General features: G+C 41.0%; 1 protein-coding gene across 1 annotated transcript in view; it reads right to left on the bottom strand.

Moving 5' to 3' along the window:
- The window catches only part of LOC122395260 (glutamate receptor ionotropic, kainate 2), a 164,212-nt gene that overhangs the window by 49,387 nt on the left and 87,271 nt on the right, over positions 1 to 27,554 (bottom strand). Inside the window, exons 3-7 of the mRNA XM_043392708.1 lie at positions 21,889 to 22,050; positions 14,075 to 14,326; positions 10,599 to 10,774; positions 6,189 to 6,242; positions 663 to 827 (exon numbers count right to left, since the gene is read on the bottom strand). Of these exons, the coding sequence (XP_043248643.1) occupies positions 663 to 827; positions 6,189 to 6,242; positions 10,599 to 10,774; positions 14,075 to 14,326; positions 21,889 to 22,050 (809 nt within the window). The remainder of the gene's footprint in view (positions 1 to 662; positions 828 to 6,188; positions 6,243 to 10,598; positions 10,775 to 14,074; positions 14,327 to 21,888; positions 22,051 to 27,554) is intronic.

The raw sequence follows: 27,554 nt of genomic DNA, 5'->3' as shown, positions 1-27,554 counted from the left end.
CCTTTATTATTAAAATTACTTGCTATTGTTATCAAGTTTGCAATTTCATTTATTATGATTAATGTCGCAGTAGCATTAATTTGCTGTTTGCAAAATTCTGTACGAATTGGAAGTAATTATCTAAGTATTAAAAATATCGAATGACGAATTCGTAGCTTAACGGAACACGCGATGGCATTTAATCCGTTCATACGACCGAATTTATACGTTGCTCAACAAAAGATAATTGAATATTTCTCTCAAAAATATGAACGCGAATGCAAACTTCTAATAAATGCGTGGAATGTTCAGACATAATTTCAGTCATAATTAATACATCTATGCTTTTCACAGTTATTTCTCGTCGTTGGAAATTTCGATTTTCCCAGGCGCCTCGTTTTGTATTATACAAAGCGTAGCATGGAAGCTTGCGAATATGAGCTGGAAATTTGGACGACCCACGGTATTTTAAAATCCTGCACGATTTGAGTAAACGGTGCCAAGAAGAACGTCCAGTATAGGTTCTTTTCGCCTCTCCAAACTCCTAGCGATCCGTTCACGGAAACACCGAAAACCGTTTTCTGTTCCAACGAGCAAACCGAGTTTCCGTACGTTCCCCGTTGCCCGATAACCACGACTTCCGGTCTGGGCATACCTAAGAGTCACTTGAACTTTCCACCAACCTGGATAACTCCGGTTTTGTTGAGGATTGCGTGGCCAATCGGCTGGAAGCGTTCCATCTGCCGAAGAACTTCGGCAACCTTTGGTTCCTCGAGGTCCACCAGACGGAACGCAGTCATGTTCACGCTGTTGTACTTAAAGTCCTCGAGATCGAACGTTTCGATGTCCTGAAAGCAGAATTTTTCCATTCAGAATGCATACAGAAATGGAATATTTTAAAGTATTGATAAACTCTAAGTTGACGAGACGAATTACTTTTTAGGAATATCGATTTACGGTAAACTTTCAATTATCCGGAATACTCGGGACTGGTGCAAAGCCGGAAAATCAAATATGCCAGATAATTGGATTATATCTATATACCAAGTGATAAAAACGAGGAATATAATCACAGATCTCTGGCCACACATTATATTTGTGATAAAGAATTTTTTTCTCAATAGTGCACAAGATTTCGGAGGTATGCGTATTCACCAAAAATGATTGTAATTGACTCCTGCAACCGAAAATAATTTTTTTAGAGCGATTTGAAATTTTTTTTTCGCTGAAAAATTTCGTCACATACACGAATTTTTTTCTCGAAAGTGCGTAAAATTTCGAGGGTATGCCTATTCACCAAAAATGTTTGAAACTGATATCCGCAGCCGAAAATAATTTTTCCAGAACGATTTGAAATTATTTTTTTTCGGCGAAAAATTTCAGGGGAATTGGTCAAACATTGGTCAGACGTATTTTCGGTAAGGAATTTTTTCTCGAAAGAGCGTAGAATTTCGAGGGTATGTCTATCGACCAAAAATGATTGTAATTCACCCCTGCAACTAAAAATAATTTTTTTAGGATGATCTCAAATTTTTTAATTTCGCCAAAATTTTCAGCACCTACTCGAATTTTTTTCTCGAAAGTGGGTAGAATTTCGGGGGTATGTCTATTGACCAAAAATGATTCTAATTCACCCCTGCAACTAAAAATAATTTTTTTAGAATGCTTTGAAATTTTTTAATTTCGCCGAAAAATTTCTCCATCTATTTCCTATATCCTTATTTATTTATAGTATTGTAGAATTAGAGACTATAATTTTTAACTCGATATTTAGGTCGTATCAATTATAATGAACGCATCTGATGGTACATTAATTATTATGTGTTTATAGGTTTAAGTTTTAATGCACTATTGTTTAAATACTAAATGGGATCGCATCCATTCGAAAATGTTGAATTGATAATCACGTTACTACTGTGAGTGGCTAATTAATTAACGCGAATTGTACTTTTCTGTGCGAACGTGCAAAGGAACAAAATACTAGTTACGTTATTATTGTTTTCAGTTCGTTCAGTATTCCGTGGTTCTAGAATTGGTGTCGCTGTTAGATTTCTACACGGGCGATCCTTTGAGAACGCTTTAGACGACTAATATTTAGCGAGTTTAAATATTAAATGAATGGAAATCGCGCTCAGCCAGGACTCCGTTTCAATTTCAGGCAAAATGTACCACTCTGTTCGTTGTAACGTTACGAATCGCACGATATATCGCGTATTAATGACTTAACGTTTCGGAACGTATAATATTTCTACGTCAATAAAACGTTACTAAAATTGCTATCCTCAATTTATTTTATTTCGTCACAAATGGGGCATTACATAGCTTCGTCGATCCTTCCACGCGAATTCGCAGTAAATTCATGCGAAATATTCGCTAATTAAATCCTGTATTACAGTTTCTGAAATTGGGCGAAAATGCGACGCAGGATTACGATAAAAATTTTGAGAAAAAAATGATTCTATTAAAAAATGAAATACAGTTATTCACGGAAGTTTATTCATACACATTTACCGTAGCGTTATGGGATTGTTTATTTTTACAACGTAAAAGGTTCATTTTTAATAGAATATTTTTGTTTGCACTTGCAATGACAATAATATATTTGGGAACAAACACGCTTTCGAATTCAATATTTTCGTTTTATACTAACGGTAAATTAATTTTGAATTTTAATACTGATGAGATTTTAATTTATGTAAAAGTAATGAAAGTAATATAATGTAGATCCAATATCAGAACAGTAGGGATGAAAGGAAAATATTGATGAACGAAAAATTTGAAAATACATCAATAGGAGGATTTCAGCTAAACACATATTAAAATTATGCAAAGTATAAGCAATGGCTGCGTGTGTCGGACGATAGGTATAAAATACAGAATACTAAATTATGAGAATTATTGCAGGAACTGATCGATACAACGTTCAAAAATTAATCCTTCGTTATCCACTGAATTATTTTCAGCTTGCATCAGTCATTCTGTTATTATAACAATAATTACGGACTCTTTTTGAACATTATTCGTTAAAATTGATGCATTATATCAGATTCGGTGAGATTTTTCGATGGAATGTCAGGAATCCATTATATGATTTTCATCCTTTCAATCTGTCACTATATTATATAATAAAACAGACGTGTATTAAAGAAGAAACTAATATTCACTGTATCTAGGTGCGAGTACGAATGACGAATGGTACAGAAGAAAGAAATTCGACGACAAATGGCTCCCTACTAATGAGTGCTGATATAAATGAGCGCATATGTTTCGCGTGGCCCCCGGTTACATGCAAGCGTAAGGGGTTAACAACCCTGCGATATTTTATGCACATTTGGCTGACACTGTACTTTGTGTTTGTCGATGCTTTCTTATAAACGAGCTTAATAAACAGGAAACAAACCTGAGTACGAACTCATCGAACTATTGAATACTCAGAGGAAAGTATCAGGTAAAAAATGAAAGAATGAATATGGGTACTCCAATGCAACGGAATTCTGTTTGGCAATTTTTTGATGATTTGGGTGTCTCATTTAAGAATTCTGAAGTAAACAGTTTGCATGGGTCCAGATAGACCCAGCGTTCGATGGACGAATTTAAGAGTTTGAGAATTTAATTCTCTCAGCCCGTTTTATTTGCCTTGGGGAGCAAAGAAGATTTTCTAAATTGAAGAAAAACGATCGCGTTATTGCCGCCGGCGCAATTACCGTCTGGCCGACGTAGTCCGTTCCCCCTCGACCCCGGGCAGCCAAGCCTCTTCGAGACGAAGTCGTCGAGTCAGATATGATTTATAATAATTGCAGGTTGATGCATCGCCCGGCTGGGATCGTTAAAGTAAATAATGTGGATTTCAACGGGGTCGTCGGCTACGTGGCTAAGTCGCCGCGGCAGATAAAGCTAGCTTCCGTTTCGAAGGAACTGCCCCCTCCTCTGCACCCCTTTTATATCGCTCCACTCTTTTCGGGGGTCCCTTTTCCGGTCCCGAGCGTGTTACTTCCCTCTCGAATTGCGATATCACCGAGCGAACCTGTCGCGGCAGGAAGTGGCGCCGCGTCCCGCTGGAAGTGATTTATTCCGTGTCGCGCGGTTATGTTTATGCAACATGCGCCGAAATCGGCCACCGGGGCTCCCGCGAACGTGACGAAAATTGCAGTTCCATTTTTTCCTGTATATTTCTTACTTTCGTCTCTCTTCGAGGGCGATAGAACAGCAGATTTTTCTTCGCATTAAGAACGTGGGTCACCGAAGAGAACGTTTCAATAAATTTTATTAATAATATTTACGAAACGACTATGTTCTCCGTTGTAAAATACGCTTTAATAATTTTTGCTCGAATAACCGGTTTTAGTAAACTCAGCTTCTCTCGAATGTACCCGTTTCGCCATTCTAACCAATTCAGGGTTCAATCATAAGGTCACCACTATTTGTCGAGGTTTTACCATTCCTTCTTTCCATAAATCGCGGTGGTAGCAAGTAATGTCATCTGAGCCGTTCAAATTGAAATCCTTTTCATCGGCAAATAGAACTCGTTTCCATTTAACATTACAATTCGCTCGTTGTAAAAATTATAAACGTTTTCCTTTGTACTGCTTCGTTGGGCGTTTCATCTTCGATCTTTTGCAATTTTTACATTTCTGACAAACCTGATCGTTGAATTGGTTTCCCCAGAGTGCCATTCTAAATTCTCTTGCCAATCTTTACAATTTTAAAAAGCTATACGAGCTGAGACTTTTCAATTTCAGTAATTTTCCTATTTTCTACAATTGAAAAACCTTCATTTTCCCTATTCGTCCTGTGAAATTGACGATTCGAGTACTTCGTGAGAAGCTAACAATGAAGTACGATGATATTTGACCGCGGTTTATTCCCGTCAATATTTACCCCATAATAATTACGATTGCGCGAGCGTTTCAGTATCGTAATTATCTGCAGTGCCTTTAATATTATATCACGCTGGTTTCATGGTAATTTAATTATAGAACGTGCAATTGGACTAGCAAGTTAGCTGCATGAAAGAATTGCAACCCAACGCACACAATTAATTAATTCCCCATTAATGCGTTTACTATTGAAGCTAATGCGTCGATCGATTATTATTTTATTATCGCTGATTGGCAATGCGTTCGTCGCTTCCTAACCCTCATTGTTCGAAATGGAAATTTGATTTCTTGCGAATTAGTTTGTTTCTACAACATTTAACGCGAAAGTTCATCCAAGACGCAACTTGCTGAACAAATGATTTTCAAGTTAATTGGTATGCCGGCCCTGGACCCAAGAAACGCGATCGCGCGATTTGCTGCGTTAATTATGTTTCCAAAATCTCCGGGTTCACGAACGCTGCACGCGATATAGCTGCAGCGACGCGAAATTATCATCGACGGGACTGTTCGTCGGAAAGTTTCGCCTGATGCCGCGTTGGAAATTTGTTGGAATTATTCTATTTCGCGAAATCGTTGTCGCTGCACTGTTTCGTGGTCTGACGATACGACGAGAGTTTCTACTTTAATCTAACCATTCTATATATATTTTGATTCAAAGGGTACACAGACAATAGGACTCCGAAGCTGTTTCAGAGTTAGTAAAGCAGTTTGTAAAGGTATTGTTGTTTAACAGCTTTGTGCGTAATATTTCTTGAACATTATATTCCATTTACGCGAGGCGGTTCAACCTTTTCTTTAATCTACTGTTTTACACATGTGAATGGAACAAAGCACTTCCAATATGAATTAATTTCCGTGGTCAAATTACATTTGTACGATCGTAAAAAGCATTCAACGGAGCGTGAATCCGTGGCCAAAAGAGCAACGACAGAGTAGGCGTTTCGTCACTGGTATTGTCACTTATCGTTCTTGTAAAAAAAATGTTATCACGATAAATTCCGTGTAATCGCGCGAGCTTCGAGGTCTGCGACGATTATTTACGCGTCTGTGCTGCAACGGATGACTCCACCGCCGGATTTGCGAGCGAACGTTCCATTTATCAGACCGGGAGCTCCGAGCATCGAGAGCAGAAATTGAAAATTGCAACAGAGTCAAAAGGCAGACGCAGTCAAAGCGCGATAGGCTGATACGAGTAGCCAACTTTCACGGACCGTATTAAAGCGAGGTTCATTAGACCGGCCAGTCCCATGAGTGCTAATTTACATCGCTGCCGTCTGTGCCAGCGGACCCGCGACAGGGAAGAGAGTCGTTCGTGGCTGGACGTATACTTACGAACGTGGTGAACATGTAGTGGTATCTGTAATCGTTCATCTGCAGCTGGAGTATCTGCAACAGAGGAAAAGGGATTAGTTAGCCGTGCAACTAACCTCGTTTCCGACGCATAATTTATATTACAGGATCCCCGATTTTAATCTACGATTTATCCACCGAGAGCGGAAAAATTTCCACAAACGCTTTCGATTTTCGTATCGACGCGAACTTCGGGAACCCGGACGAGTATCCTGGAGAGAGGCAGAGTCAATGTGCGGAGAACGAGGAGGACAGAGAGTCGGAACGCACAAAGAGATGGATCGTGGAAGGGCGGGATTGCACGAAAGTCAGGGCGTTTTTTGATTACCCGAGCAAAGAAGGGATATCCGCAGAAATCCCCGGGAGATGCTGCATGCAAATAACGGGGTTCCCGTCGACCACGTTCTGAACCAAGATTGCTTCTCGCCAGGGGGTAAGAGGGCAAAAGGCTCTGAATTCGACCCGAAACGTCTTCGTCTACCCATCGACTTCCCGTAATAAAGAGCGGCGGAGTTGCAATTAAAAGTAAAAAAAATTTCGTTTCGCCCCTCGACGAAAGGGCACCGCGATTCAAAACCGGATATGAAACGGTCCAGGATCGTTTTATTCAACCGTTCGTATCGAACTCGATCTCTATCCTTTGGATTTCTACGTAGATGCTGGCGTTGCTGCAAGAAAGTTCGTTTAAAGGAATAATCCTTCGGTTTAATATTCCATCGACGGAGTGTGTTTGTACGATGAAAATTACATTTTTCTCCGCGGGAATAAATTCGCTGACAAGTCTGTCGTGAAATTGATGTCAAAAAATACCGTGAAAATTGAATCGCTTTGGCGTTAATTCTCCAGCTATCGATCGCGACCAGCGTGATGCAAACCGAAATGCGGTTTGTTTTTTCAAACTAGGCTCTCTTTTTAGAAAAGTTCGTGAAAGTTGTGGGTTTGATATAAATTTAAGAATAACTCAGAATGCTGATTTTATGCGTATGTTCGGAGGGGAAATAACAAGAAGAAACCAGAGGATTTAGTGGAGTGAAAAACAAGAGTGGACAGAAGGGATTTGGCACGCATGAGTTAAGGAGCATTATACAAAAACGTGTTTTCATTTCATCGATAAAAAAGTTACTAATCGTTTGGAGATTAAAAGAGTATCATCTGCGTTTCGAGATAATTAATGTTAATGTTAAAGTTATTGTAATTTTATACCTTTGCACAGATGTCGTAAATACCAATCATGGATTCGTGAATTTTCTCCATTCGCGCGAATAAACGAAGAGCATTTTCGACCAGTGTCAATGAAACCGGAGAAACATCGGACCGATGGACGCGTCGACGAACACCGGTTCATGTCAGCGTGCAATTCTCGTTGCGATGGTTCGTCGGATTATGCAAATTTTTCTGCGCGTCGAACATGCGCGGAATCGTGAATAAGAGGCTCGAAAACGACGGGAAAACACCGTCTCCTTGAATGCGGATTAACGAACGAACGCTTGACGTGGTATATTACTTTCGACCCTTTTTTTAATAGCGAAGAAAAATAAATCAAGCTTTCTTAAAAAATAACGCTACACAAGTTAAGCATTAATATTGATAAGTTAATACGATTTTCGTATTAAGAGTTTCTCGTGTTTTCGGTTCTACAAAAGAATTTCGATAGCTTTCTCTCGAACGGATTGAAACGATTTCGCGTTATAGTAACCGATAGATCGAATTCCAGTTGGAACAGTCGTATTCGCTTTTGGAACGAACGAACGCGACGCTGAAACACGTGGCGAATCGTATTCCATCGTCGACAATTTCGGTTTGGGGGATATTGATTTGTACTTGAATAAAAATAGACAGTCGTGTTTCCGTTTGCAGTGTTTGTTCGTTTAATATTTTACGAATGCGCGCCGACCACGTGTGTGCTGTTCGATGTGTAAATTTCATTTCAATGTTTTCTTTGCTTATCTGTAATTCTGCTCCTGTCTCTGATCAAAGAAACGTTGGCTCATCTGATGGTGAACGAATAGTATTTCTCTTTCAAAAATTCTAATTACTACGGTGCCGGTCAAAGTGAGCTTTTTAAACAGAGTTAATTCGGAGTATTCGTAGAACCGAGTGGAGAAAATTCACACAATTCCTATTCGAACATTTTGTTACAAATTACAGCGTTTTTGAGAACGAATCCAAAGCTGGAACCGAAACGTTAAACTCGTGTTTGCATTTAGGACTTGTCCGTCATTTTATTCCCCTTTGTGAGGGATCTCTATTATTCGAGCCCCGAAACGGACAGAATGGGAACTGGAGAACCGTTTTTAGATTCCAGTGTATTTAACAAAAGTACAATAGTAGCCGCGAAAGAATTGCGCGAATTAAATCTCGAACAGTGCCGCCGGGAGAAGGAACTCTCCACGATTGGACGGAACAATACGCTTATGAGTCTTCAACGAGTGCCTCGTACAAGTCTGTACACCGAGCTTGCGCGGGAATACCGGCCTTTTACAGTAAGTAAACGGCACCACGGAGAAAAGGGAGAATTCTCTCGCGTTGACTTGCATTAATGTATTTGCTTAAAAATTGAAAATCCCCCCGCGAATGTCGCGGGTCTCGACCCCGCGCAAAAATTCCATCGACTGCGAAACGACCGAATAACGCTCCGGGGAAAAAGCTTCAAACGGAACGACAACGCTATCGCGATGCAACCGCGCGTTCAAAGTTAAAATTCAACTTACGCGGGGCGAAGAAAAAGGGCGACGGAACAACCGACTGACGGATGCGCGCTGAACAAAACACGGTAAATAAAATTCACGAGCAACGAATTGCCCTTTGGAAACGCCGCGCGTCGTCCAATTCCTCGGTTCAGCGTTTCGCGTTTTAAGGATTTATTTCCGGAAAAAATGAACGAGATGCACCGTGACTTTTCCTCGTAAGAAGAATGTGAGTAACGCATAATCGTAATTTGTTTCACCTTCGTTGGTGCTTTCTTCCAGGGGAATGAAATTTGTTTCTTCTTCGTCCAGGAAGCGAACGACTCGACTTGGGGAACTTCCTGCCAGTATCGAGAATTCTCCCATTTCCTGTTGCCTCGCCTGGCAGATTAGAGCACAATCGGGGATTCTATGGGGTTGTTTTCCTTTAGCCAAGTTGATTCTTTCACTTTCTGGACAACAACCCCTCGCAGTCTCTGTTTCATTAATATCTTCAGACTTCTATTTATAACTCTAAACTGCTTATACTTGTCAAGGAACTCCCTTGGAGCACTAATTTTTTTTTTATATTTATAAGGTAAATCGACGTTTGTCAATCGGTCCCTCCGGTATCGAAGACTTTGGAGATTAAATACCGAGCTAGCAAGTATTATGGGTCTTCGGTACTGTGTCTATCCCCATGCTATACATATTTTACTTGCGGCGTCGATCGATAGCGTCCTCTTTTTCCGGTCCCACGAATAAGGACGTAAGCTTCTATGGGTTCCTACGATGCGAGAGATCTCCAGCGAGCTCCTTGTTCCTGGAGATCTCCGCCGAGCTCCTTGTTGCAGGGCGTAACGGTATAATATTTTAGCTGACGTTACAGACGCGGGTCGGCCCCGAGCTACGATAAAGGAACTATCCGGCTCAAGAATTCGAGACTGCAAATTATTCTCGCTTGTACGACGAGACTCCAAAGTGGAGATTTACCGTCAGCAAACAAAGCTGATTTCGCGTAAAGAACAACCGGGTCGATGAATGCTCGTCGACGGGTTTTCGTAGTCGTTTTGTCATCGTTTTTGGCAAATAAAATAGGTTGATTTCGACATATTATTTTTGTACGTAAAAATAATAAATATTGCACGAATGGAATGAAATTTTTCTCGTGGGTCAAAATGACTCGTTCGACCATCGTATCGCTGGCAAACTATTTGCCTTCCGAGGGTTAATTGCAACGGGGTCTGTTTCGGACTGTTTTCAGCTGGAAATATTGGAACAAGAGGATCGAGGAAGAGGAAAATTTCAGTGCTTCTGTCTGTGACGGTAGAAAATCGATGTTAATTTGTATTCCCGTCCGCGCGGAAATTACGAAACGATGGCGTTTATTTTAGACTTTGATTCGCCATCGAATTTTTCATTCTCTTTTGACACGCTCTCCCAGCCAGAAATACTCCCCTGTAATTTGCTGCGATTTTAACGAATACTCCGATTTGAGAATACTTTGTCGAGATATTCTTGGTTAATTGTTCGCGAAACGCTGCTATCTCGGAACGTTCTTAACGTTGAAAACACGCAGGAAATTTTCAAACGTAGACGTTAGTATATTCGAGAATTAATTCCGCCGGTAGATCCCGCAATCCTCAGGATATCGTTCTCCAATTAAAGTATGCAAATTCGTAACCACCGCCGCGAAAAAGGATTCTAGTTTCCATTAACAACTTACGGCTCGAAAAAATTGTTGCATGTGCGCAGGATCCGTGTCGACGATCAGCTTGTAGATCTCTTTGTGTCTGACTTCTCGGAGGACCTGTCTGTAGGATCCAGGACCTGCCTGGCGAATGTACATCTCCGTTCTCGCGGATGGCGGCGATTTCACGAGGTCCTGTAGCTTGAACAATCCTGGAAACAGAGGAACGGAGGAAATATACTCGACTTTCCATTTAGAAGATTTCTCGTTAAGTTCATTCTCGTGTTAGCCAGACCAGGTTGCCAAGACTATTTATGTATATCGAGACGTCGGATCAGATAAAACGTGAAATATTTGAGCGGTCTCGTAAAATAGTTACAGTTCGCAGAACCCTCCTCGAAGCTTTCTATTTGCTCTACGGAGCTAAGAAAATATTGAATTCTCTATTTATCTCGGCGTCGATGGAAATGTTTCAGCGAAACTCGGACGAGCAGCGTGCAATTTCGCGAGTAGCTTCGGAAAGATGGGTAATTTATTGGCGCGTCGATGAAGAAAGCTGCTGATAATATGAAAAGGAGCATCGAGAGAGCGATAGAATCGCGGAACAAATGGTTCCCGCGGAATAATTCGGACAAGCTATTTCCGTTAAAACCGTGAAATTGAAAGATAACAGACCGCTTCTTAGAGGTTTCCAATTATCGCGCCCCATACTTCCGCGAACGTGCACGTATATCAAGCCGGTTTAGCGCTGCAGTACACATATATTTAGAACAACAGGGGTAAGCTGGTAACGGGGACGGAGGAATAGTGATACCAATACTTCGAGGGGAAAGTCTGCCTCGCGGAGCTACCATCCGGCGTAAGGGATGGTTCTTGAGGTTGGAGATTTATGACGGTCTTGCACGCTACAAAAAGTACGTAAGATTCAGAAAGAATCCGTAAAAGATACATTCGCGTCCAGAGGGGCAACATTTCATTCGAATAATAGCCGACTCATAAAACCAACCAATGATTTACACGCGACGTGTTTCAATAAATGATTAAACTTTTGTTCCGTCGTTACGAAATATTTAATTCGATGAAACGAAAAGCACAAATATTTTTCTGATCCACAAATAATATATATCGCTGGAATAAATGTAATACTAATAAAAGTAATAAACTAATAAAACCAACCAGTGATTTACACGCGACGTGTTTCAATAAATGATTAAACTTTTGTTCCGTCGTTACGAAATATTTAATTCGATGAAACAGAAAGCACAAATATATTTCTGCTCCACAAATAATATATACAGCCGGAATAAATGTTTCAGAGACCATGCAAATTTTAAAAAGTGAAAAAGTTCGAGATTTTAATATCAGATTGCGGAATACGTTTGCTACGCTTCGACTTTTCTTACTGTTTAAAGTGCAAGTAGAATCTGGCAAAATTGCTGAAACTTCAAAAATCTACGTATTATTTTGTAGATTTGTTTGAAGATATTTCAGCCCGTCGAAGCGAGGATGGCCCTTTATTGCGGCGGAGCGAAGTTTAATTCACGACGGAGTTTCGTTCGCGTCAAAGACCGAGGTCAGCCTGTTTAAAGGCCGAGAATAGCCCTGAGCGGGTAATTAACGTCGAAGAATAATTGGCAGGGACGGCAGCGCGAGGCATCGTGTGCACGGGGTGTGTTCACTCGCCTGATTTACATACATACGCGAGTTTGTACCCCCAAACGTCGCGTCGTTCCGAGTAACAAACGTTGAAACGACGTGACGTCCCAGTGAAACATTAATGCGGGTCTGGTACGCATCCTTCCAGCGCGAAAGAGTTATGTTTTGTAGTCGTATTCGTTCCCGTTGCTTCGGGCGACAAGAAAAATTAGACAGAACTCCGAAAGCTGGGTCAAAATGTCGGCTCTGATGCTCCACGAATTATCAGAATCTCGTATTTTCTAGACAACATTTCACTTTGTTTTAAATTTAATTTATTATTAAAAAATTGCGATCTTAATGAAATTTCGAACAAAATTCCGTTCACGATTTTATATTTCTACAATGGTAATGTTACCTTTCCAGAACTCGAAATAATTTTACAGTTCTGCAATTTAAATTTGATTTTCTTTTTTACGGGGTTAGAGTGGATGGTTCGAAGTTGTAACAACTTGGGGAAAAAGTTGATCCATATTACGGGCGATCAGGATGTTCGGGAGCTTTATCAGATTCCGAGACGAGAAATGGTCGCGTATTTCCGACGAATGTTTTCTTGGGACGGAACGACGGAAATGCTCGATGACGTGCTCCGTCGCGAAAGAATTTTCGAAACGTCCCTGTTCCGCGATGGCTTGGAATTTATGACTGGCGTGGACATTAAAGCGACGTAAAAAAGGGGGATTCTTTTCGTCGCTGCAAAAAACGCGTGGCGTCGTATATCCGTCGCGATCGCGACGTCTAATCAGGGAAAATAAATTCAACGAAGGATCGATCTCTTTCCAGACGATCAACCGTTTCGTAACGCTGGACCAATTGCAATTACTCACAACGTAGATTTTACACAAAATAAAAGAAAAAAGAAAAATCTATTTCGATTCAAATTCACATCGCGTCGCTGGTATCTTGATTTCGACGTTTAACGTCTGCAAAACTGTCGGCGCAGCGACGCTGTAATTCAACGTCGAGTTCTCGGTGACACGGGTGAACTGGGCGGTTTTTTGAAAAATAAAAAAAATCAGCGACTTCGGTGTCGAATCCTTCGCGACCGTACGCGGAACAGCTCAGTTACGTCTGCGTGCGAATGACAGGCCGACATTTCGCGCCGTGGCGGCATCCACTTCCGCCTGCTGATTTCGACGTTCTATTTGCATAGGGACGCATCACTGAGCCGAACCGACGCGGAGAGTACACCGTGAAAAATAAAAAAAAAAAGTACGGGTATGACACGTTACACCATCCGAGTGCGGTGTTCCGTGATTACTTGGAGAGCGACGCTCGTATAGTTGCAAATCTGACCGCGCCTGGAAGGTTTATCGCTCGGTCGACCTGGCGAATTTTTCACCCTGGCGCGCGAACCCCTTACGAGCACACGCGAAAACTACGAACGAAAATAATCACCGTCGTTCGTTTTCGTCGCTTTGTTTCGTCGAACGTTTGTTCCAACTAAGAACGGGAGGACGATGAAATATCACCGAACATGTATCAATCTACGGTTTTATGAGTACGCTTCCGGTAATGCGCAAAGTGAATTATGTAGCAAATCCATTAACCAACGCTGTAATGCTCCACGTTGGCTGTCTAACGTGTAAAGTTTTGACATTCGGAACTCCTAACTCAGAACTAACCAAGATCTGTTTCCCCCGGAGTACTCGAGCTCACAAATACACGCGGGTCACTCGAATACGTTTAGCGTTGTTTCATACGAGATTCTCATTTAATCTGATTGTTATTCTCAGTGGCAAGATAATTGATTGTTTATATAGGTGTTACTTCTGAGTGTATGAATTAAAAATGGTAAATATATTTTCTCCGCTCACCGTAGTCCTCCTCGTAGATGATCGCGACTCTGGTCCAGTTTAGAAAGGACATAAGATCCTTGAAAGCCTTGTTCAAGTGGTCTTGCGAGGGATAGAGGTTTATGCTAAACTCTTTGAACGTTGGCTCGAAGTCGACTCTCGCTTCCAGATGCGGGACGTCCAAAGCCTCGCATATGCTCTGTATGTGGGCGCCCAATAGAGGATCCGATGGCCCGAAGATCCCCTGGACCGATCTCGATAGCTGTTTGCAAGCTGCAAAACGAAGCACCGATTCGATCAGTCGTAAACTCGTGCATGACAAATTCAATATTCATGAATTTCAAGAAATTGATACTTCAAGAAATTCCAGATACGATTATAAATAGGGTCAGTTGCCCTAATATTGAATACGTTCTTAATTTGGAACAACGCAATATTAAAGAATCGTAATATAATGCTCGCAATACATTTCACTATCGTTAATCGTTAAGTTAAAAGAGCAAAAAATTTCCTATAAATTCATGATATTTTAATTTTTATAAAAGTTCTACAAGCAAGTCAAACATGTGGGGCAACTGACCCTATATTTAACTATGTTTTTGATTATTTTGCATCACGTAAAGTGATAACTTTTGAAAAATTTGTTTCTTGAATCACTGTATTACTAAAAACATCCTCATATAAAAATCATCAATCTCTAATATAATCGTAAGATATATAAAAAGGACGAACACCAAACACGAAAGAACCAATTTCCTCCAATTTTCATAATACTATGAAGCCTGTTCTATTTTGAAGTATTACTTTCGCAGATCACGTGGAACGAGGAATTCGGAAACCACAGACAGGAAAGGGGGTAGAAACGCTCAAAAAGAAGCAGCTCTACAGTGCGAGGACGGAGATACGCGGATGACTGGCTCCGACGCGGCGATTTCATATTTCAAGATGAGACGCGCTCGCGTGTCTCGTATCAACCTAAACCCCCCGACAGAAATTTTCACGGGAAATTTCGTGCCTTCCACGTCCTCTTTGCACTGTTTTCTCGCGGCTCTCGTCGCACACGACGAGCTAGAGATCGATGCGGAACGTTTTAGTCCCTATCGGCAATTTTCAAGTTCGAGGTCAGGTCGACGTTGGAAAAATAGACGGGAAATTGATACGTTCGACTTACTGATCCATTATCCTTTCAGCTGCACGCCTTCGACCTCAGACACGGTTCTCCCTTTCGGTAACGATTCCTGACACGCGTGTAGAAGCCCACCGGGAACGAGAATGGATGAGTTCGATTTCGGCACTGGGATTTCAGGGTGTCTAAGTATCCTCTACTTTGTCCGCGCGCGTTTTGAATTATTCAGGAGACTTTTTTACGCTCTGAGAACAACGACGATCCTGACTCATCGTTCTTGCATTCGGTAGACTGCTTTTTTTAAAAAAAGAATTGTGCTTCGAATAATCGAGGATTTATTAAATTCATATTCTTCTTTGTTTCGACAATTTAGTTTAATCGTTGAATTCTAATTCTACTGTTTCTTGTTATTTATTATTTCGTTAGTACGTGTCTGGAGAATAATTTATCATCCAACAAACTAGAATTCTGTCTTAATTACGAAGAAACTTGATATGTATTGCATTTTTAAAAAACATTTTCCCTTTCGGTGTAACGTTTCTTCAGAATGTAGAAACATAATACCGAAGGAACACAAAACCTTGCACAAAACACAGGAATGTAGATTAAAGATGAACGAACAAAATTTTACTTTTTATTTTATTTTTCTGTGGTCTTTGGATGTGAAAACAGTTTTGGGAAAAGAGCAACCCGTGCCAGGAAAATAATTAATTTCAACGTTCTACAGAAGATTAAGAATATTCTATTAGTAACAATTTGTATCTGGGACTAGTTCTTTTCTTTTCTCAGTTTTCATAAATTTACATTTCGCTTTAGACAGACCTCTCCAAAGGATGATAATAGATCCATTGAGAATACGAGATTTTTGTACTTTTGTAAAAACACCCTTAGTCACCACTTAGGGCACTGTGTGTAATAAGTTATGCACGACGTTGTTCTATGTGAAATCTTTTGAAGTTGTTCGCGCACTGTGCAAAAGTTTCGCAATGGCATTAAGCTTAATAGGAATTTTATAATTAATAGCGTAAAGTACCACGTTCTCATAAATTGTACGTCTCCCATAAAAATATTCTATGTCACGCAACCGGTGGTTTTCATTCTGTGAAAAGAAGTTAAAGAAACAACGTTGGTGCTTCAACGAGAATACGTACACTTATAACGTTGAAATTAAATATTGTTTGTAGAATAAAAAATTCAATACTTTTCCAAGTAATGCGATAGTTATCTCGAGAAATTTAAAACAAAATTACGCGCAAAAATTGTATTCTTGTATCATAATGAAATTTCTTTTCCTATTTCATAATCTTATCTGTCAAACGTACTATTGAATATATTATTACATTTCGAATTTCTTTTGTCGTTTTTTCGCGGTTACATTAAATACAGACGAAGTGACGTTAATGTGCCTGTGAAATCGAGCGAGGAGAAAATTGTGGAAAATATAATTCCCATGGAACAGCGAGCTTTCGATGTTCCTGCGGCTCACGTCACCGGAACAACGTGGTTTACGGAACAAATTTATGCCGCGTTTGTTCAGATTTATTCACCGTTAAACGTCGAATCCTGATCGTCATTTCGATGTGCCGTGCACGACGCAACAGCGAACCGATGAAAATTTTATTAACACACAAATTCGTTCGAAAACCACGTCTCGCGTAAACATTTTTATTTGCTGTAATAAAAATGGCCAAATAACAGAAATTACAATCATTGTTCTAAACTCCATCGACTGATAAAGCACAGTCGGGTACAGGAATTTGTTTTTATTGTGTATGTTTGGTTTACTCGAATGTACACGAATTCAGAGTAAACTGATGCATATTTGTTATTTCCATGTGGTTTATTGATAAACGCAGGAACATCAAATATTGCTTTTCTATAATATTATACAATAACGGTACTTTACAGGGAACATAAAATCAAATTATTTAATCGATACAGAATATATTTGCTTCGAGCAAGCCTATTTATTCGACGATTTTAGTCACTGTATAACAACTAGCAAAAGGTTCATATAAAAAAGTATATCAAGCAGACTGGAAGAACGAGATTCAATAAATACGGCTGTTTTAAAACGAAAGCTAAATATCTTACTCGGCCCAATTCTACGTCAAAGGAAAAGTCTCCTCATTCCCTGTAATCTTTAAATATTTATTAAAAGTATCATCGTCGACGACCGAACGTGCTCTCCCAAACACAGTTACTTAATAATAAGTCAGTCCCTGTTACTTTTGTTAATATTTACGGACTCTTACCAACTCCAATTCAAGTAGCTCCAAGTACGCTCGAACCGCCACAAGGAGCAAAAGCAAAGACACACAGAAACGAGGAAGTGAAACCATTTCTCAAATTTCATTGAGCAACTTCGGAGGCAGCTTCGATGCTTTCGCGCGGAACAATATAATGAATATTTTCGTTTATTGCCGGCGAAGTTTCCTCGCGATCGACGATGCGAGAGGTTTTGCAATATGGTAGAAAATGCCAAAATGGATATTCTCTATCCAGTTTCGTTCACTATAGAAATATCGAAATCAATTATTATTTTTGTTCGTTAAAAATCGTAACTCGACGACTCTGAAATAATGTTTGAATACCGATGTTCACGGGTTTGAACGTTAAACGTGGTCTTGATATTTGCGCGAACGATATTGTTCAATATTTTTCATTTCGTTTCGCGAATGGTTAGCAACGGGAGGCTATACGGTTTCCCGAGTGAATTTCGCGCTTCGCGGCCGTTAACTCAGCATTGTTACGCAATCCTTAGGTCTCTGTTCCGTATACAAATGGCGCCTGGAATGCCGTTATGCGACCCCCTACGGAAATTAGCGACGAAGCCATTTCTGGATGTCATCGTACGCGGTTCTCGTAACGACCGTTCGAACGATGGCTCGGTGCATCCGTTCTCTGCCCAGGGACACGCAGTTTGCGATGCAATTTATGGCCGAGTCTATTGATTCCGTCAATATTAACCAACAAAACCATCGTGCAACGCTCGATTCTAGGATTAACGTGACATCGATTAAAGCTCTTGAGTTTGTGTTTCCGGCCATTCAGAGATACTTTCTGTCTCATGGACCACGGTATAACGAGATCCTATTGCTCGAGCAGCTGTAATTTCCAGTACCATGCTGTTAATAAGCTCGATTCGAAGGATCGTTACGTACCAACGTATCTTGCAAAGTATGCGATGCAATGCAGGAGCTGCATCGATTCTCTACAGGACGATTCCAAAGGAACTGCATCATTTACTTTGGATCGAATTAAATCGAAGAAAAGGTCTTATTATTGGGGCAATTTCCTAATTTAGTCCTGTTATCGATCAATGTTGCGTTGGTATAGGAATTTATTTAGAATTTCCAGAAGAATAATTTAACGAGCCTTATTAAATTCAAAAAATTCTGAAATTCTGAATAGATAATATTTAAGTATTACTTTGTCGGTGTAATGTACATTTCGCGATGCAAGTTTTGCATCGGTCTGTATTCGATTCTCCTGTTCCAATGTTCCGCAGGCTCCGTTCGAGTCTCTAAGGTTTCTTCTTGCATGTTGTGCGCCGGTATGTTGAATGTTTGCGATTGACGGAGATGTTGGCGAGGATGAGGGAAGTGCTGATTGCAGACTTCTAGATTCCAGAGGCGGAAAATTCCTGCGGAGGGACGAGTTAGTTTGCCGGAGACGGGCGGAGAGGATCGGAAAGCCAACAACTCGATGGTGGTTGTCTTCGTGTACTGTTAGTAAAGACGTATGCTAGCGTCAGACGCTGACGTATAGTTTGGCTGCGCTTCTAACTTCTCTGTGGCACCGAGAGACAGCCTTCTGAGCAGCTCTCAGAACGAGTAGCTCTGCCTTTCTACACGGATCTTATCTCGGTTGCCTTCTCTCGTAATTAATACGATCGTTGCTCCGCAATAATATAGCAACTCGAACGTTCCTATACGGGACGATCGAATTCTTGATAATTACTGAGTGTTCAGAGGCAAGAGTTTTCCTGTTTCTGTGGATCAACTCAAGCAAAAAGTTCTTTCCCAGTGTTTTTCGCGATAACGTCGCGAAAGCATGGTCTTGATACGGACTTTTCTTCCCGGGTTGAGTTTACTGGAACTCGCAATTTTGTCAGCTACGTTATCTTTACTTTCGGTCTATTCTATTTACTAAACTGTTTCTGTATCATTCTTAACAACTACCTTGGGAGTACTTGAGACTACGTACATTCTTAAGACGACACTATCAGAATTCACAGCACAACCACTTTTTGAGAAGTCGGTAAATAAAGAAATTCATCCCCCGTGGTATGTTCCCACTTGAAAATTTACGACAAATACTAATTACGGAATTGTGTTAGAACGGTGCACATTGAAAGTACATTTTCGACGATATAATAGGGTAATGCATTAAACTCGAGTACCGTTCGAAACGCTACGATTGTAACGCGACGCCAAACGCGTGAACAGTTCGGTTTGTTCAGATAGACGGTGTCGTTGTTCCAGAAATAACGGTACCATTGGTCGAGAAATACGCAGCTATGAAAACCGCGCGACAGGGGGGAAATGAAGTGTCTTCGAGGCTCAATAATTTCGGCCACGTTTACGACGAAATAGATATTCGTAGGAGATAGAACTTTGTTGCAAATTTATCGACGACCGGACGGATTTACGGTTCGCAATTTACGCTCGTCGGCCATCTACAATCGAGCAAGAAACATCGTTACGGTTTTGCAGCGACCGACTCCGGCACTCGAACCGTGGTGCTGCATAAATTTCAGCTTATGCTCGCAGTTTCATCTCCGCCTTCGAATACACGTATCGAGTCGCCGCATTCCATTCCGCGCAAACTTGAATCTTCCGCGAGAAATTCGCTATACTGGAAACGAGTTCGTTCGTCGAAAACAATTCTAAACTTTAGCGAACCAACGTCAACGTTTCGTTTCTAAACACTAAGGAACGAAAATAGAGGTCCAAGCGAGGAAAGAAACGTCGAAACAGAGAGGCTCAAATTATTAAATTAAAATTTAATTGAAATTGTCCGTTTCCTTGCTCGAGTAATCGTTACTCGTCAGAAATACGCCGACGACGCCCGGAAAATGGAGGAATATTTTACACCGCGCCGGGAAATATTACTTTCTATTTTTGTCATAAATATTCCATAAAATTCGGAGTGGCTGGAAACGCAGTCCCGCCCGGAGTCACGGCAATAACGTTGCATACCGGGGGCGGGGGGAAAAAAATCTCGACGAAGCGTTAAGTACCGAATCTAAGTCGTGCCGAGGATCCCCGTGAAGATAATTTCTCTTTGGACGGGACCGAGTAAAAACCTTCCATTCGTATTTTCATCGACGCTCCGTTCGCAGACGTCCGCGTTAACGCGACGATTTAATTCCGACGTTGATTCTCCTCCGTGAAAGATCCATTTTCCTTCCTCAATGAGTGCAAGAGCGTAAGAACGATCCCCTGGAAAGGATCGCTCGCGTTTAAAGGGAATGTGCTGTAATTCGTTCGTAGCGTGTCAAATGACTGACTGATGCCATATATCATCCACTCCTCGACAGATGTTCGATAAATCTTAAATTTCTCTGCGCGTGCATCACGACCATTCTCATCCTTCACACCTGGACTGTCACAGTGTATATTTCTGTTCTCAGAATTGCTGAAACAGTTTTATTTTCACTTCGAATTATTCTTCGAACGCTGTCTGGGAAATCACTCGCATAGGTGGAGACAGAAGTTCGCCGAAGACAAAGTTCAGAGCATTTTCCTAATTTATGCAGTGCCTGGAGGCCTCCCATAACTCATTTTGGGAACTCTATCACGAGAGCCGCGCCCGGAGCACTTAAGATTATAATATTTAATCGCGACGTCATTATAATCAGAATCGTAACCGTGTTGCGAAGGTTCGATAATGAGTTTCACGCGTGATTTTATTTATATGGAACGAGGAAAATCGTTTCCAAAATAAACGGACATTATTTGGGACTCGATACCAACGGTAGGAGCCGAAGTTCGAGGGCTCTTGGATTTTTTATGAGATAGAGAACTCGTGCCTTATCGGCGCCCGTGATGTTTTCGTGTCGAGACTTTCGCTCCAGATGTTTCGAGGCGTTAAATACGTTTCGCTCCCCGTGCAAGAGAGGACGAACCAAAGGGAAACCGGTTACCCTGTATATGGGTTATCTCGAGAAAGAAAAGAGAGTGTTCTTGGCGGAAGAAGATGTAATACAGGAAGAACTCGTGCAGCGAAGGCGCGTTGCAACTTTCTTTTTTTCGGTGGTTTTTGGCACGGTTTCGGCAACGATGTGGGTCAACCTGTTTCAGGGATCGTGAAGTTCCGTCGTGAAACACGACGGAGGAATCTTCCATCGAATTTAAATTAATTTATTTTTGCGAGACGTAGCTTTCATTCTTTTTAATATTATTAATGTGCAAAGTTATAAAAAGAATCTTAGAAAACGGCACGAATCTTAAGAACAACGATCGACAAAAGGGAAATATATTAAAAGAACGTCTTTCATCGTAAATTAAAATGTGCATTGAATGGAGCATCTTTGCATAATACAAAATCTTAATTATAAATCAATCTACAATGGAACTCTAGGTTGTTGATGTTATTTGTAACTCAGGAAGGGAATAGGATTAACGCAATATAGCGATAGAACTGAGTTCTTTCATGCATGTTTGTTCGTTTATCGAGGTATTATTAATAAAATGCTACTCACCTTTCTTCGACGTCCTGAACGAATCGTCCTTAGGCACGTATTGGATATCGTATACCAACGTGGTGTTCGCCAGAAGAGTTCTATCCTTATTAATTTTGTAAATGGCATATTTGAACGCCAGCTCCGATGGACTATCTTTCTGATCCTCCGTGAAGATTGCACCTGGAAATACGAAAAATCGAAAAACAGGCTCTAAAATATAATTTAAACTTCGATATACATCGCGAACGTGGTTAAAAACTAGTCTAGTAACATAACCCAAGGATCTTAGACGTTAGAAGCGTTATCAACGCTATCGGGATACAAGTGTCTTCGGTATCAGTATCGTGTTCGTCTTACGAAGCTGCGACAAGAACATTCATGGAACGTTTATCGTATTACACGAGTTTCCTTCTTTGAAAATAATATAGCTTGACGTTGATACGCGACAGGTGCAGATGTCGAAAGTTTTCCCGACCGCAGCCTCGACCTACCGCTTTTAATTACATCGTATTATATTAATTAGACAGCTGACAACTTCCGCGAGTGTAATTACAGACCGTCGGCGATGTTCTCCATCGGTGAAACGCTTATAATCGAGTTTCCTCTTACGAGCTGGCTGCCTCGTTGGAGCATAACCGGAAAAACGTCGTCGAGCGAGCGTGAATGAAAGCGATCTCGAGTGATCTGTTCAATGCAACCCCCCCGGAGCCTCGCGGCGACTATAGTTAATTGAAACACGAAGTGAAAATTTCAAGGGGATCAACGATAATCAACGTACAAAGATTTCGAGAAAAGCAAGTCGAGGCTGAACGATGTTTAGTTTGTAAAGAATCGGATCGAGGTTAATTCAACGATTTCTTCGTAAATGGAATTTTCCATACCGTTCGAAAGATATATCAGCTCAACTTGAAATTTCTTGACGGCAAACAACCGGAGTTCGTAAATTCGATGAGGGAAAGCGTATCCATTCTAAAACTGAAGCTCTTTTAAAAGTCTGTCTCACGCGGAGTTTCGAAAACCCGAGGAGTAATCGCCAAGTTTACCTTTATTATCTCTTCTCATTAAACTAAAGGAAATTGTTAATCTTGAAACACGGCGAAGAAAATAGGAGAGAATTCCTTTAAAACTTACGTCGACAAGGATGAAGCCGGGGAAAGAAAAATGAACACCCGACGAAACTTTCCTCCTTCGCTCATAATTTTACACATCAAGCCTGGGCCCTCACACTTTCAACTTTCCCCGCCTCGATGGTTAATTTTATTTCGCCCGGGATTCGTTACACCTGACCGCTGCGTGCTCCCATCCGAACCAACCAAGTTTCGTTCTCTTCTTACGTTCTTTTCTCGTTTAATTCGCTGCGTACGACGTGTTAGCGAGTTTATTAAGAGCAATCTATCTTAGGGCAGCCAATCTCGATCCCGGGACGCTTTAATCTTTTTCCACGTTGGCTCGTCGCTCCTCGCGAAATATCATCGTCCCCCTTGCCGTAAACTCGATCGAAGCTACGTTCGATTCGTCTCTATCCTTTCGTCTCTTCTCGTTGACTAATGATGCCTCGCGACAGACATTTTACGCTACGCGCGAACTCGACGGATTATTAATTTACACGATAAAATTGTCAGCCGAAATTGTTCGAATTTATCCGCGTCATGGCTGGGAACTTCATTCGGGAAGGTCGAATCAATCTCCATCACTCTTACAAAACGACCCCGACGATAATTGGCTAACCTGAATTAATTGTTTCCAAACGATCTTCGAACCAGGGTACACCCTCTCCCGTCTAATTATCGCCGTAGAAGCGATTAATCCGCTGGCTTTTCGTCAAATTACTACGCGTTTCCCCCGGATTAGTACCTTACAAATGATCCTGAACTTTGATCTCGAAATCTAAGGCGAGAATTGTGTTTTAAATATGCTACGTAGAGAATAACAATTTTTCGTACTTTTACACATTTTCAAGTTATTCTACAGTAGCTGTAGCTCAAAGTCGCATTAGGGGTGCAGAAACGTGGGGTGAGAGGGTCGACCTGGTATTGGTTATATGGAGATTCTAACAACTTGATAAAGATTTCAGAGAATCCATATTTTTCATATTTCATGTTTGTAGTTACCAACACGTGAACACTCGTTTCCAACGAGAGTCCAAAAAGAAGCTTTTGTCGTTTACTCGAGTAATGTTTTGTCTCTGATATTCATCACCGGGTCAGATATTCGGCGTCTGACTAATATAGCCCCGTTTCACTTGCTCCGGTGTGGAGCAAGCTTCTGAAGACGCGCGTTACTTAAAGGGACCCGCTCGCGTGCTTTACAAATCGCTTCAAAGGTGAAACGTTTCCTAGGAAGCACGAGAAGTTTCATTGAAATTGAATGTCACGCTCCGAGAACGAGAAAAATATTATTATTGCTCGTTCGCATCGTCTCCACAGTGGGAGAAATAAGTTTCCGTAAATAAAATGTCTGCTGGAGAAGTTCCCATGTTTCTCATTGATGCTTTATAGCGATCTTCCCAAACGAACCGGAGCACAAGTTTATTTTATTTTATTTTATTTTATCTGGGCTCGTATTCGATAAACGTTTGTGTTTGAGTTCGGTAGATCGTTGGAGGAGTTGCCAAATATTCGCGACATATTGGAGAATGGATCAACATCGTGGCGACTTCTACTGAGAGTGGAATAAAGTCGTAGCGATCGCGGTCGAGCAAATTCCCCGGGGAACAAAACAGTTTGTTATTTGATTCGCTCGACCCCGTTGCGAACCGTTCGTCCAGCAAAACCTCTCGCAAGATCTCGAAAATATCGATCATCCTGTACCCGTCGACGTTGTTTCTAATTCTTGTCTCGGAATTCCGCGCATCGACCGGCCGTTTAATTGATGAGATTGCACTTTCGGAGAATCGCGAGTCGTTATGAGAAGCAGAGTAATACTAAGTGCCAATTCCGTTTTGGGAAATTCGTCGAGAGTGGCACTTTCGCCTTGCGAGAAGTTTTACAGCCAGCAGCTTTTAATTAATCGCGAGCGAGACGGTGCTTTTTGCTCTCGTTCTGCCTCTCGACACCGGCCTGAAACGGGTGTGAATAATTAATGGCTTCTTCTGGGCGATGCGTCTTCGCCAGATAGGAGTAGAAATAACTATCATACGTGCGGTTAGTGAGATTTAATCATCAAGTTTTATTTAACGACACACGGTGGCTTAGTTCGAAGGAAACGCGAATTTTTATGTATATAAAAATAAATGAGTGATTTAAATATTTTTATTAACAATCGTTAGAGTTCAGTAATCGTAGAAGTGTATTTTTGTACCGTTTTACATGCACGATTTGTCTCGTTTAATAGGCTGCCTTCTTGCCATGTTTGCCATCATTTTCTAGACTAAACTGTTACGCTGAATTGATGTTATTTCAGGCTATTGCACGCTCCCGAGCATATCTATTTATATTTACAGCAGACAATGGAGGCAGATACGAAGTATCGGTCGCTGACGAGGGTGCATACAAAAGAGGTCACGTTTATGCACGTTAATGCATCTTACATCGCAACAATATACCATCAAGTATTTCATGGGTGTGTTTAGATATGCAACGGTCGCAATTTCATGATTCAAACATGAGTTACCTCGCGTTGAGAACTTCAGTTCCTGTTTATATAGGATTAGCGAGGTGTGCTGCGCTTTGCTCTGGCTCTGTACACTTGGAAAGTATCAAACGCACCATGATCTAGTCTTTAAATTCGTGTAAAAATTAAACCAGTGTTATACAGGGTGTCCGGCCATTTCTAGGAAAAATATGAATGGAAGATTCATAGAGGCCAAAATAACATGAAAATCAAGAATACCAATTTGTCGATTGAGGCTTCGTTAAAAAGTTAACGCTTAAAGTTCCATACTTACCGGAAAATTTTTTGCCCAACAAAAAAAATCTTGTATCGTTCTGAAAAATTTTTTTTCGGTTACAGGGGTTAATTACAATTATTTTTTGTGGATAGACATACCCCTGAATTCCTATTCAGTTTCGAGAAAAAAATTCAGGAAGGTGGACATATTTTTCGGCGAAATTAAAAAATTTCAAATCATTCTAAAAAAATTATTTTCAGTTTCGGGGGTCCGTTATAATCATTTTTGGTGAATAGACATACCCCTGAAATCCTATCCACTTTCGAGACAAAAATTCAGGAATGTGGGCATATTCTTCGGCGAAATTAAAAGATTTCAAATCATTCTAAAAAAATTATTTTCAGTTTCAGGGGTTCGTTGTAATCATTTTTGGTGGATAGACATATCAATGAAATCCTATCCAGTTTCGAGAAAAAAATTCAGGAAGATGGGCATATTTTTCGGCGAAATTAAAAAATTTCAAATCATATTAAAAAAAATATTTTCAGTTTCGGGGGCCCATTATAATCATTTTTGGTGAATAGACATACCCTCGAAATCCTACTCACTTTCGAGAAAAAAATTCGTGTAGGTGGAAAAAATTTTATTAATAATTTTGTTATTAATTGATTTTCGTCTTATTTTGACGTCTAGAATCTCTCATTAAAATTTTCCCAAGGGTGGCCGAACACCCTGTATATTATAATATCACGCGACTCACATTTTTTTTATTCTACTTTAATTATGAATGAGAATTTGTATTTAAATATAATTCCTAGAGCGTTAAGCGATCTTGGAAGTACGTCTTGTCATTGTTAACGACAGATTAATGTTTCATTGAGTTGGAAAGGACAACGCGAGCTCGCGCCATTATCTTTCATTGACGGTACTCGGTCATCCGGACCGGCAAACTTCGCAGACACCCACGCCTTGTCTGCGCGGCGTCGATCGAGGGACTACCGCCAATCGCGTGACTTTACCCACGCCACCACTTCCGGCGAAACGCGATCGTGAATCGAGACCCGGAAGCTGGGATAGAGACCTACGCGACCGCCTAATGCGATCGCTGGTAACTCGATTAAATTCGCTGGACCGACGTCAGGCACGCTCTTCATAGTACCGCGTGACCCGTGTCGTTCCCCTTGGAATTTATTAAATAACTTTCAGAAGAGCTAAATGGAAAATGCCTTTAACGAAAGGTTGAAAAGGATCGAGGGACGCATTTCGTTTGTCGAATTTCACGAAAGCAGCTTGTAAATAAAGAAATTTGAAGAAAGATCCGCGTGGGGGAGAGCGATTCGCTTTCTGTCGGCGAAACGATGTCGAGTATCGTGCTTTGGCTCGAATCGGGGCACTCGAAGATCAGAAGAAATAAAGAAAACTCTCTTGGCGGGGGAGGAACACTTTTATGGGCCCAGCGTGGAAGCATGTTAGGGTTTAAGTAGGATCGAGAGGTTCCATAATTATCCAACCAGTCTTTCTCCCAGAATTTGAGTTAAAAAGCTTCTCTGTTGTAAACAATCGTTTAGTATCCGGACTTTAAAACAGGAAGATAATCCTTTCCCTGTTACTCGTTCGCCTTCGTGTAAAATATATGAGCAGCGTCGGCCGATCTTTGAATATTCCATTAATACCGTCGTTGGAGTGTTCCTTTTCCAGCGAGCGCCAGTTGAATGCGCTCCGTCGAAGCAGAAGGAAAACCGAGAGGGCGGGCAAGAAGCTCTCGCTATAATAAAGCTTCTTATTTCTCGTATTATTTAAATTTTTCTCGAGCCACGGCCCTTCCGAGCCACTTTGAACCATGATTTCTCGATGG

This window comes from Colletes gigas, unplaced genomic scaffold, assembly GCF_013123115.1.
Source record: "Colletes gigas isolate AHSC1104 unplaced genomic scaffold, ASM1312311v1 Colletes_gigas_Sc00001, whole genome shotgun sequence".
NCBI lineage: Eukaryota > Metazoa > Arthropoda > Insecta > Hymenoptera > Colletidae > Colletes > Colletes gigas.
This window is presented reverse-complemented; position numbering and strand designations above follow the sequence as displayed.